Genomic DNA, 12,485 nt, shown 5'->3' on the forward strand with positions numbered 1-12,485 from the left:
CTCAGAGGGGACCGGCCAGATCCGGCTCTTCTTAGTTGATGTTAATCAACTAAGCCCTATATATGCATATTGATTTTCAGTATATACTGCCCTAGGGATTATCATAATCCCCCCTTAGACTAAGAGAGTTTCCTCCCTATAGCCTCCCTCATGTGATTACCTTTATAATACATTCCTTGCATTTTCATTTACTATTTCCCTATGTCATAATTCACGTGTACATAGCCTTGTATCCATTACCTCTTATTCATCAAAAGTTCATTAACTATTATTCATATGTATCTATTAACATCTAAGAACCTTTCCTTAACATATGAATGAAATGTCATTACTTATATTCGTCAACATATGTATTAGAATAGTATTTGTCAATATACGTATAAAAATATGAATTATTGATATTCATTAATATTCATATTTAATATTCATTTCTAACATTCATATACTTATTAAATTAATTTTCATTAATAGATATTAAAATATTCATTATTATATTTTATTAACCTTCCTTACATTTAAATACCCTTCCTTACCTATGCCTACAATAAGTTCCTATTTAACTCTACTCAAGTATTCCTATATTCATCTATATATTTACAGCATGTCATTGCCTACTTGAATATATTTATATCTGTTAAACATTGAACCTTCCTTATATCCCTTGATATCCTAATACCAACATCACCTATTTATACCTTATATTCATTAATGTTCCTTAGTTACATGTCAATTATCATTAAATATTCAAATATGTATATCACAGACCTCTTACCTCCTTGATCGCAGCGTCTCCCTTTTTCCTTCCCCCGTATCCTCCCGTGCCTTCCTTTTTTCCTCCCTGCAGCCTACGTCTGATGGTTAAGTACCCGTGGAGTAGATGTGTCCCCATGGGCACCACCCTGTGGGAATGGTGGTGACGGTCCGTAGCCTAAGCTGCGGCTACTGTCACACCTTTTCCCTTCCAAAGGAAGGGGTGTGGCGGTAGACGCAGCCTGGGCTGCGTTTCCCGTCTACCGCTTCCCGCGGGGTGGGGCTTATTCCATAGCACCTTTAAAGTGCATTTTAATACTCAAAGACTATTAAGTGTATTTTAATTAATCATAAAATATATTAAATGGATTTAATCCTATTAAAATTAATAATTATTTAATTTCTTTCATCCTATAATAATTACTTTGATTATTATTAAAATATTAATATACCTTAAATTAACTTAATTAAATGTCACTGTTAACATAACATTATTATTTATTTAATAAATGATTTTGTCTCTTATTTATTTATATTTTTCAAAAGGAAGCCTTACATTATGTGACGTGATGGGAATATCACATTATACTTTGCCAATGCCTATGGAAACATAAAATTGAAATTATTTCAAAGGATTGCAATACGATTTTATCTGCAGATGCTTGTGCAAAGTATTTATCAGCTATAAAGAAGATTTATTACAATTAGTTGAGCTTATTCTAGTGAAATTTATTAAGGTTAAGCTCATAGCTGGGTATAGTTGTTGTGAAATGCATTAGTTTTTCAGTCTGTTTGATTTGAATGCCTATAAAGGCATACTCAAGGAACACCCTCCTACGTTTAAGCTGAGCCCAAAGTGAAGAGGAGATTACCCACTCTCACCAATTAGCCTTTAACTCTCTACAATATATGGATGACTCCTAACTCATAAGACACCCTTTCCCTAGATAGTTGAGTTGAGTTCTAGGATTTTGGAGCAATGCTTTTGGGACCCAATAGGGTATAATAGAAGATGTATTGCTTCCAAGATAAAGTCTATCTGCAGGGTTCAATTTCCAGCAGCTCAATTTAATTATTATTTAAAGTATTCATCTACTTTGTAATGAATCTCATACCCATTCTTAAAACTGTTTTCTTATTTTGTTCTTTCTTTTTTAGGTCTACAAACACTTATGTGCAAGATGATTACCGGAAAAAATAAATACAAATTGATTTATTAAGAAGATGGTTTTTGTAATACCAGTATTACCTTTTTGCAGGCTAGGTCTCACAATATCCTTACAGCAGTCTAAAGAGTCACTTTAAGCTAACTTCAACATATTATTTTTGTTTGTAATGGATCTTATTCCTAATTCTAGAACTGGATTATATGGATATCCATGGAACTCTGTTTAAAGCCATATATAAGGCCACTTGGGAATTCACATTACTTGTCACAGAGATGAGATGAGACCAACTAAATCTAGAAAATAACTTTTGAATTTATTTATTTATGATGTCAATTTAATTGTCTTGGGTTCTTGTTTTTGTTTCCCTGCGTGTTTGTAGGCATTACTACATGTCCTTTTTATAATGAGTTGTCTCTGCATTTGCACATTCTTGGGAATTTCCTCTGATGGTTTTATAAGACAGAATATAAGTTCTATGAATTGATTTTCGACTATTAGAATTCTTCTTTTTTAATTATTTAATTTTGCATCATTTATATAGGTCATTGCTCCACGGTACAGTGATTATATTGAAGCATGGGACACTAGAGTCCACAAGTGTTATAAGGTAGCTGGCAAGGTATGTTTTTTGAAGCAATGGATTCGAAAATAGTAGTGAGAAAGATCGTGTAATCTTAGATTGTAATTCTGAAGGTTTACTTGCATTTCGCAGGATATGGAGGTTGGTTATTTTCATGCAGATATTGATGGCATTGACTACATATTCATTGACAATCCCATTTTTCATGCCTTCAAAGATAATATATATGGGGGATCACAACAGGTGAGATCATATCTCTTTGTCTCCCTATTAGGAAAACTACAAAAAAGTGTATATTTGTCACGCAGCTACAGCAGTGCAAAGACCACACTGACCAGCATAGACCAAGCTAATCAGCACAGACCACACTGACCATCAGACTGTCATTTTTTTTATGTCTTTTTGTTATGCATTGTTATTTTTTGTTCAATAAACATTAATCCAATCCACTCAAAAGGTAGGTTCCTGCAGTCCAATCTGCCGGTTTTTTTAACATTTTTTGAGACTGTTATGGTGAATGGGCTGGGGGTGATCTTTAAGTTGAGAGTGGCATGTTGAAGGAGATTTTGTTAGGAAGATAAAGTGCAAAAATTTATGAATGAGTTTGCAAAGACAGCTAATTCTTTTATTTTAAGGTTAAAAACAGTGGTTAGGTGTCGAAAGTGAACTGAAAGATGTTAATCCACCACTATCCATCTGTTCTTGCCTTACTAAAAGTTTTGATCTTTCATAAGAGTGGATTCTGAGTTCATTTTAAAGAAAATTAATTTCTAAAGTCAAGTTCCATTGCATAGCCTAGGAGGATAGAGTCAGTTTTTCCCATTCAAAATCAGAAAAATGTGAGTTTGCCAAGTGAATGTTATTTATTTATTGATACTTAGTAGATATACACTAATTAGAAGATTATGAATTTGATCATAATTAAGTGCATGTGACAGACACACAGACATGTGTGTATGTATGTATATGTTTATGACATATGTACATAGATATACTTGTATGCACATGTATATATATACACAGTGTGTGCTTGCTAATGAATATACAATTATTTAAAGCACATTAAACTAAGTTCATAAACATAAATGAATCAGCCAAGAAGAATAGAGTAATCTAAGAGAGTTTTCATATGATGTAACAATTGTTTTCTTTGTTCATTCGCTACACTTATACAAAACTAGAATAAAAATGTTAGTTTCTAACTTTCTATACGCTGTTCCCCCTTTCCTCAGCAGTAGAAGAACTATATTAACTTGCTGATGGTTGCCAAGAATTTCCAATCATTGGCAACTTCCAAAATAATTGAATTAGCCGACAAGGCATGATCATACCCACTAACTGAAACTACAATGTAACTGTTATCACAAAAGTTTGCACCCTTGCTGAGTTATCAACTCAACAACCTTGTGAAACATGGAAACAACCCCGAAGTGTGGGACCTTGCGCGTGGGGTTGAATCTCTGAAGAAGGTCGGATTCTTTCTTCAAATAGGTGCAGGTGTTGAACCAACTCAACATTTCAAAACTAACTCCTAAGCCTAATCTAACAATTTGTAGAGGTAAAGGGAAGAGAGAATGCTTGAAATAAAGGGAGGTGATGCACCAAGAAGAGATTGTTTCTCTCCCTACCGAATGGCACACGGAACCAACTAAAAAACCCAAGAGATGCACAACTTCAATTGCATAAGTGACCCAAACGCATGTATGGAGGTTAGAATTTGCTAAGTGTCAAGAGGGGAGAAGGATTACCACAAGTCACACTCAGAAAACAAGTTAACACAACATATATGGAGAGAAAAACAACAAGACATACACTTATGATGAAGGTAAGGAAACATACATAGCATGCACAAGTTGAAAGAAGGCAAGAATGTAACTTCAATTCATTCGAAGGCCAAAGGCCAATCTTACAGTTGCAAAAATGCAAAAATGATCACAAGTCTTCAAGAGAAGAGAAGAGCATAAGAAAGCTCATGGCAGCAGGGAGAGAACCCTTTACAATGAGGCTCTGTTGATACATGATAGCCTCAGTAAGATAAATGATTGAATGAGAGATAAATGAAGTCTCCCATTCAATCATCTATCTCATCGATAGACTATGATAAGACTTCATTTATCATTCCTTTGTCTGATGATTATTATAATTACTCTTCTATATGTTATTTTCGGTTTTTCTTATACCAATAATGATGATCGTACGAATGATCATTTAAACTTATGTTGATATTCACATATATGATCTTGTTGTGATCGTATTCCTCGATTTATATTTATATATAACCTTGCAAACAAATCCCGATTAATATCGGGTTCCTAACCAATGCTTAAATACCGATTAACATCGGTTATAAATTGTAATGCACAGAACACCGATTAGTATCGGTTGTAATTATTAAATACTACACACCGATTGGTATCGGTTAACTACGATTATGGTTTGAAGAGGCATGATCAAGTAATATCTTGATCGGTCATGTCTAATAGACATGAACAGTCAAGGTATTACTTGATCCCCTTTGCTTGCATGCATATATATACTAATCGGTGAATGTTGGAAGATCATCGAAATTTATTAGTGCTCTCTCTCCATCTGCAACATACAATATAATAATCAGATTTATTATATAGTGAATTGACAATTACATGAAAGATACAATAACATTATACATCTTGCTCATTGAATAGAAAATTGAAAACATTTACATGGTATCAGAGCCAAGTTAAAATCGAACCTGTGGCTTTTCAATTTTGTGTTAAATTAAAGTCAAGAATATATCCAACATCACATTTCTCCAAATGGCCAACACTATTAGATTCGAAGATAGACTCGGAGGAGGCGATGATTTCTTAGCATGGAAGTTCAAAATCAAGATGATTCTAAGAGAAAATAAAGTTGAATCATTTGTAAAAGCTGAAACCACAGAACCTGAGACTGAACCTGACAAAGCGACATGGATAGAGGGAAATGAAAAGGCCATCAAAATCATAGTTGATGGGGTGAGGAATAATATTATGCCCATCATAAAGAAACATGGAACGGCCTACAACATGTTCAAATCACTTGAAGATGCATTCGAGATATCCAATGCAAGTAGAACCTTGGCTTTAAAGAGAGAAATAAATCATATAGCTATGATCAAAGGGGAGTCAGTCAATGCCTACTTCATGCGGATATCAGCCCTAAGAGATGAGCTAGCAACCCTTGGATATAAGATCCAAAGCAAAGAATTAACACTCATTGCTCTAGATGGGTTGCCTAGTATATGGGAAACTTTCGTCCAAGGCATTGGTGCAAGGGCTAAATATCCGAAGTTTGAAAGGTTAAGGGTAGACTGTCTCCAAGAAGAATCAAGGTTAAATAAGAAAGGGATCAAACAAAAGAATGTAGATGAAGATCTCCAAGTCCTAAATACAAACTCCAATAAGAAAAGCAAGAAGAAACAATTTAGGAAGAGGAAAGGTCGTCAAGGCAAGAATACCTCCCAAAAGGATCTCTCTCATATTCAATGTTACAGGTGCGACAAATTCGGGCACTATGTTGCTAAATGTCCGGAAAGAGCTAAACAACAAGCCACATTTGCCAGAACTAGAAAATCAAAGGGAGGAGATGACTCCGAGAAGTATGTACTCTACTCAGCACTTACAAACCAAGCATCAAACAAGGTTAACTCATGGGTGACCGATAGTGGCTCATCCAGACACATTACAGGGTTTAGAGAAGTGCTAGACTCCATGGTAGAGTAGAATGATGAGGAAGTGACTATCAGAGATGACTCTACACATCCAGTCGGAGGAATTGGAACTTGCACCATCAAACTGAAGTCAGGCGTATCATTGCAGCTTAAAGGAGTACTATATGTACCAGGCATCAAGAGAAACCTAGTCTCCATCTCAGCACTAGATGATAATGGGTACAAAGTGACCTTCATGGACAACAGAGTGTTGGCTTGGCCAAGGAATTCATCCATTAAGAAAGCTAAAACCATTGGTCAAAGACAAGGCTACTTATATGAGCTGTGCACAGAGCCCAACCTAGTCTTAATCCATGAAGTTGCAGATGCTAATGAAGTTTGGCATAGAAGACTAGGTCATCTGAATTTTAGAGCTTTATCATCAATGGGAAACCTTGTCATAGGTCTACCCAAGTTAAAGCAGTATCATTCAGGGGCATGCAAGGGATGTGCCCTAGGTAAAAATACTAAAGGTTCTTTTCAAAATAGTAGTAGGAAAACAAGTAATGTTTTAGAATTAGTCCACTCTGATGTATGTGGACCTATGTCTGTATCCTCTTTAGGGGGATTCTTGTATTATGTAATATTTGTTGATGACTACTCTAGGAAAACTTGGATCTACTTTTGAAATGTAAAGAATCAGAAGAGATCCTTAATAGGTTTAAAGAATTTAAATCTCTAACAGAAAACTCCTCAGGAAATAAAGTTAAAACCTTAAGAACTGACAATGGGGGGGAATACACCTCAGATTTGTTTAAAGATTTTTGTAAAAATGCTGGGATTAAGAGGGAGCTTACTATACCTTATAATCCTCAACAAAATGGGGTAGCTGAGAGGAAAAATAGGACAATTGTAGAAACTGCCAAAGCTATGATCCTAGATCAGAACCTCAATACCAATCTTTGGGCAGAAGCAACCAACACTGCCGTGTATATACAAAATAGATGTCCTCACTCTCATCTTGAAGATAAAATTCTTGAGGAAGCTTTTACTAAAGTAAAGCCAGATAACAGCCATCTTAGGATATTTGGGTGCCTTGTGTATTTTCATGTACCTAAGGAGAAAAGATCAAAACTAGAGCCTTCTGGAAAAAAGGGGAATACTTGTTGGGCATAGTGAAACCTCCAAGGCTTACAAAATCTATATACCTAGTCAGAGGCATATTGAACTTAGTAGGGATGTAATTTTTGAGGAAGACTTAGCCTTCAAAAGAGCCCAAAGTTCCATGGAACCTGAAGTCAATGTTCCTGCCCCTAGCATAGATGAAGATCCTACCCTTGAGCTTCAGATAGAGAATCTTGAGGAAAATGAAGGTGAAATACAAAACTCACCTAGAGAAAATCTCAAGAAAAGACCACTATGGGCCACTTAAACTGTAGAAGAAGCTCAGAAGTATGCTGCCCCTTCAGGAACCTTCAGAGAAAGCAAAAGGCTTAACAAATTTACCAACTATGTTGCGCTCATGAATGATCTTTCAAAAGTTGAACCTACTAATGTATCAAATGCACTTAAACATCAAGTATGGAAGAATGCCATGTCTGAGGAATACCACTCCATTATGAAAAATGATGTTTGGGAGATTGTTCCTAGGCCAGCTGGAAAATGTGTTGTCTCCTCCAAATGGCTCTTCAAGATCAAACATGCTGCAGATGGCAGCATTGAGAAACACAAGGCTAGATTTGTAGCCAGAGGGTTCTTACAAAAGGAAGAAATTGACTATGAAGAAACCTTTGCACCTGTAGCCAGATATACCTCAGTAAGAGCAGTCTTAGCCATTGCAGCAACAAAAAGATGGAAAGTACATCAAATGGATGTAAAGACAACATTTCTTAATGGAGAGATTGCACAAGAAGTATATCTAGAGCAACCTGAAGGGTTTGAGATTCATGATGTAGAATCTCATGTATGTAAACTCAAGAAAGCTCTTTATGGGCTTAAACAGGCTCTTAGGGCCTGGTATGAAAGAATATTCACTTATCTCTCAGGGATAGGCTTCTCAAAGAATGATGCAGATCCAAATCTCTACTATAAGCAAGACAAAGGTGATATGTTGATATTGATTTTATATGTTGATGATTTGTTAATCATAGGAAAAGATCACTTCATAGATCAGTGTAAGAAAGACCTTGCTAAAGAATTTGACATGAAGGACTCGGGACTCCTTCATTACTTCCTAGGTTTGTAAGTATGGCAGAATTCTGATGGCATTATACTAAATCAGGGTAAGTATACCTTGGACATTTTGAAGAGATTTGGAATGCTAAACTACAGACCCATGACCTCTCCAATGGAAACAAACCTTCATAAACTTAAGGAAGCAGCATCAGAATCACAACCCTCGGATCCTACTCTATACAGGCAAATGATTCGGTCCCTGATGTATCTGGTAAATACGAGACCAGATATTTGTTATGTTATTAATGCCTTGAGTCAGTTTATGTGTGAACCAAATGAGATACACTTGGTAGCAGTAAAACATATCATGAGATATCTACAAGGTGCCCTAAAGCTTGGTCTCAAATATGAGAGAGTTGAACTAGATTTACACGGATTCACAGATTCAGATTGGGCTGGAAGTGTAACTGACAGGAAAAGCACTTTAGGATGTTGTTTCAGTTTAGGTTCAGCCATGGTATCCTAGATTAGCAAAAAACAGTCATCGGTAGCACAGAGTTCCACTGAGGCCGAATACATTGCAGCCTCCATGGCTGCTCGAGAGGCAGTATGGCTTAGGAAGTTGCTTGTGGGGTTATTCGGTGAACCAATGAAACCTACAGTTATTCATTGCGACAACCAAAGTTGTATAAAACTTTTAGTGAATCCGGTGTTTCATGACAAATCCAAAAATATTGAGATTCCATATCATTATGTGCGAGACATGGTAGACAAGAATGTGATCCAGTTGGAATACATTTGTACCGGAGATCAAACAACAGATATTCTTACCAAACCACTTTCCAAGGTGAAAGTTGAGCACTTCAGAAAAGTTCTTGGTATGATTGAAATTTAATTTGCTTTGTACTCCTATACTTATTAAGATGTTTAATGGGTAAACTTCTTTGTCGTGGTATGACTTTTATGGGCTCCACCCCCTGTGTACATTTCTAAGAGGTGTCGATCTCCCAGATAATGAACACTTGTATGTAGACATTATAAGGTGATGATCTTATAGTGATCAAACCAAATATCATGTGTGATTCCTGGTGTATCATGGATGTGCCATGATTATGTTGTGGTAGAGACATTTGGAAATGTCAGTGCACATACCACAATTTGGATTTAATTACTCTTATGTATTTATCCTTAGTATTGCTTACTTTGCAATACTGATATCACGTGCTTAGGTGATATCTTGTCATCACAAGTTGATGTGATGAACTTTTGTATCACGTGTTTAGGTGATACTTCATGTCATGTGCTTAGGTGATGTGATTTCTTGTATCATATGATTGATGATACTTCATGTCACATGTCTAGGTGATATGATCCCTTAGAGAGTAAGATTATAAGACTACATAAGGAATACTGACCATCATGAGAAATGTGATGCTAGATATGTTGTCTTTCATTTATCTTCCCTAGCTAAGAGGTAGTGTTGATACATGATAGCCTCAGTAAGACAAATGATTGAATGAGAGATAAATGAAGTCTCTCATTCAATCATCTATCTCATCGATAGACTATGATAAGACTTCATTTATCATTCCTTTGTCTGATGATTATTATAATTACTCTTCTATATGTTATTTTCAGTTTTTCTTATACCAATAATGATGATCGTATGCATGATCATTTAAACTTATGTTGATATTCACATATACGATCTTGCTGTGATCGTATTCCTCGATATATATATATATATATAACCTTGCAAACAAATCCCGATTAATATCAGGTTCTTAACCAATGCTTAAATACCGATTAACATCGGTTATAAATCATAATGCACAGAACACCGATTAGTATCGGTTGTAATTATTAAATACCACACACCAATTGGTATCAGTTAACTACGATTATGGTTTGAAGAGGCCCGATCAAGTAATATCTTGATCGGTCATGTCTAATAGACATGGATGGTCAAGGTATTACTTGATCCCCTTTGCTTGCATGCATATATATACCGATCAGTGAATGTTGGAAGATCATTGAAATTTATTAATGCTCTCTCTCCATCTGTAACATACAATATAATAATCAGATTTATTATATAGTGAATTGACAATTACATGAAAGATACAATAACATTATACATCTTGCTCATTGAATAGAAAATTGAAAACATTTACGAGCTCAACAACCTTATATAGAAAAATGGGTTACAATGGTGATCATGACCCCTGCATGTCAGTCTGGGAGTGCAGGGAAGTGCATGCACTTGGCTTGTACATGCAAGCAACCTAGCCATACCACCAAAGGCAATCCTGAGAAGGTGGATTAACTAACCTTCCAATGTCAAACATGACATAAGTCACCAAGCATGGCCTCGTACGTCCCTTGATGGAAATCCTGCCAAAACTTTTGATGCACTCTTGTGGCTCCACAAAAGAAAGTGCTCAAGTCACCAAAATTGTCGGAGCATTAAAAGCCTTGAGTGTCGATCACGCCATCCAGAAGCGTCGCCAGTCGGAAGGAAGCCCGGAGACTTTGGAAGCTCAGACTCCCGAAGTGAGGAAGATAAAGGAAGGAGAAAGGAACTTTGGAATCTCAGGGTTCCGGAGTTCCGGGATAGAGAGAAGAAGAGAAGGAAAGGATCTTCGGAACCTCGAGGTTTCGGAGTTCCGAAGGAACTAGAGAGAGGAAGCAAAAGGGGAAGGGGGAACTGCGCAAAGGAAACTTTGGAACCTCGGGGTTCCGGAGTTCCGGGATAGAGAGGGAAAGGGTTGAAAAAGAGAAGGGGGACCTCAGAACCTTGGGGTTCTGGAGTTCCGGGGAAAGGAGAAGCTTAAGAGAAGAGGCGAAGGAAAGGAAGGCTAGGAACTTCGGAACCTCGGGGTTCCGGAGTTCCGAAGAGGGAAGGAGAAAAGGGACAAGGAACTTCAGAACCTCTAAGTTCTGGAGAAAAAAGAGAAAGGCTAATGGAAGGAATGGAACTTCAGAACCTCAGGGTTCCGGAGTTCTGAAGCAGGAAATAAGCGGTTAAGGCAAAGAACTTCGGAACCTTGAGGTCCCGGAGTTCCAGAAAAGGAAAAAGGAAAGAGACAAGGGCAAAGAACTTCGGAACCTAGGGGTTCCAAAGTTCCGGAGAAGGGAAAAGAGAGGGCAAAGAGAAACGAACTTCGGAACCTCGGGGTTTCGGAGTTCTGGGGAAGAAGAAAAGGCCAAGGGAGGAACTTCCTCCGGACAAGGCAACACTTCACACTTCATGATTCTTCTCTCCTTGATCAATCTGGGGCCGCGCTGGTCCATGGAACATATCTCTAATCGGTTCTCACTGATGGACCAAGGGTGTCATAAAATGACAACAGTAACTAATATGTAATTTATAACTAATATATATGTTATTCTATCTACAATATGTACATGTGTATGCTTATATATACGCATACATACATACATACATTGTAATAATAAAAAAAATAATAAAAGGAGGTCTTGGAGTTGAAGTGTGGAAGAACAGATCCAGTAACTAAAAGACTAGGGTATTGCATCTCAAGAAATGATTGCATAATTTATGAATGATAGATGATCATTTTGTCATTGAATGTCTTACAAAATTCAAGGAAATTAAGAATAACCTAGAAGTTATTGGGAAAATTTTGAAGAGAAATTTGTTGACAATAGTCTCTCTATAGGGTATTAATTTCTAATAAAAATTCTAGAAGTTATTGATAAAAATGACAAATTAACATTTGAAAAGTTGAGCGGTTATTTGCTGCCAGAAGAACCAAGAGTTAGAAAGAAGTTCAAAGAACCTACTTCAACAAAGCAAGCCTACTTTTCAAGAGTTATATTTAATGTCAGCAAAATTGAAAATCAAGGCAATGTGGCTATATGTTCCAAGCAATGGATAAACCAAGGAGTGGACAACTGGAAGCAACAAAAGATTAAAGTCATTAGATCATCATGTTTATAAGCTATGAAGAACAAATCTTTGGTGTGTTAGAAGACAAAAACAAAAGAAGTAAATTTGTCACACTGCTACAATAGTGCAATGGCCAGCACAGACCATGGCAAGCATAACAGAGCATATTAATTTTACATGATTTTTTGTTGTATATTGTTATTTTTATTCTACAGATATGAATGCAATCTC

At 36.4% G+C, this 12,485-nt stretch overlaps 1 protein-coding gene across 9 annotated transcripts in view; it reads left to right on the forward strand.

Annotated features, from left to right (window-relative positions):
* LOC131048511 (granule-bound starch synthase 2, chloroplastic/amyloplastic) overlaps positions 1 to 12,485 on the forward strand; it is a 188,564-nt gene that overhangs the window by 115,311 nt on the left and 60,768 nt on the right. For all 9 annotated transcript variants that reach the window (XM_057982470.2, XM_057982477.2, XM_057982476.2 and 6 more), the window contains 2 exons: positions 2,461 to 2,538; positions 2,632 to 2,742. In XM_057982470.2, the coding sequence (XP_057838453.1) occupies positions 2,461 to 2,538; positions 2,632 to 2,742 (189 nt within the window). The remainder of the gene's footprint in view (positions 1 to 2,460; positions 2,539 to 2,631; positions 2,743 to 12,485) is intronic.

The sequence above is a fragment of the Cryptomeria japonica genome, chromosome 2, assembly GCF_030272615.1.
Source record: "Cryptomeria japonica chromosome 2, Sugi_1.0, whole genome shotgun sequence".
Classification (NCBI taxonomy): Eukaryota; Viridiplantae; Streptophyta; class Pinopsida; order Cupressales; family Cupressaceae; genus Cryptomeria; species Cryptomeria japonica.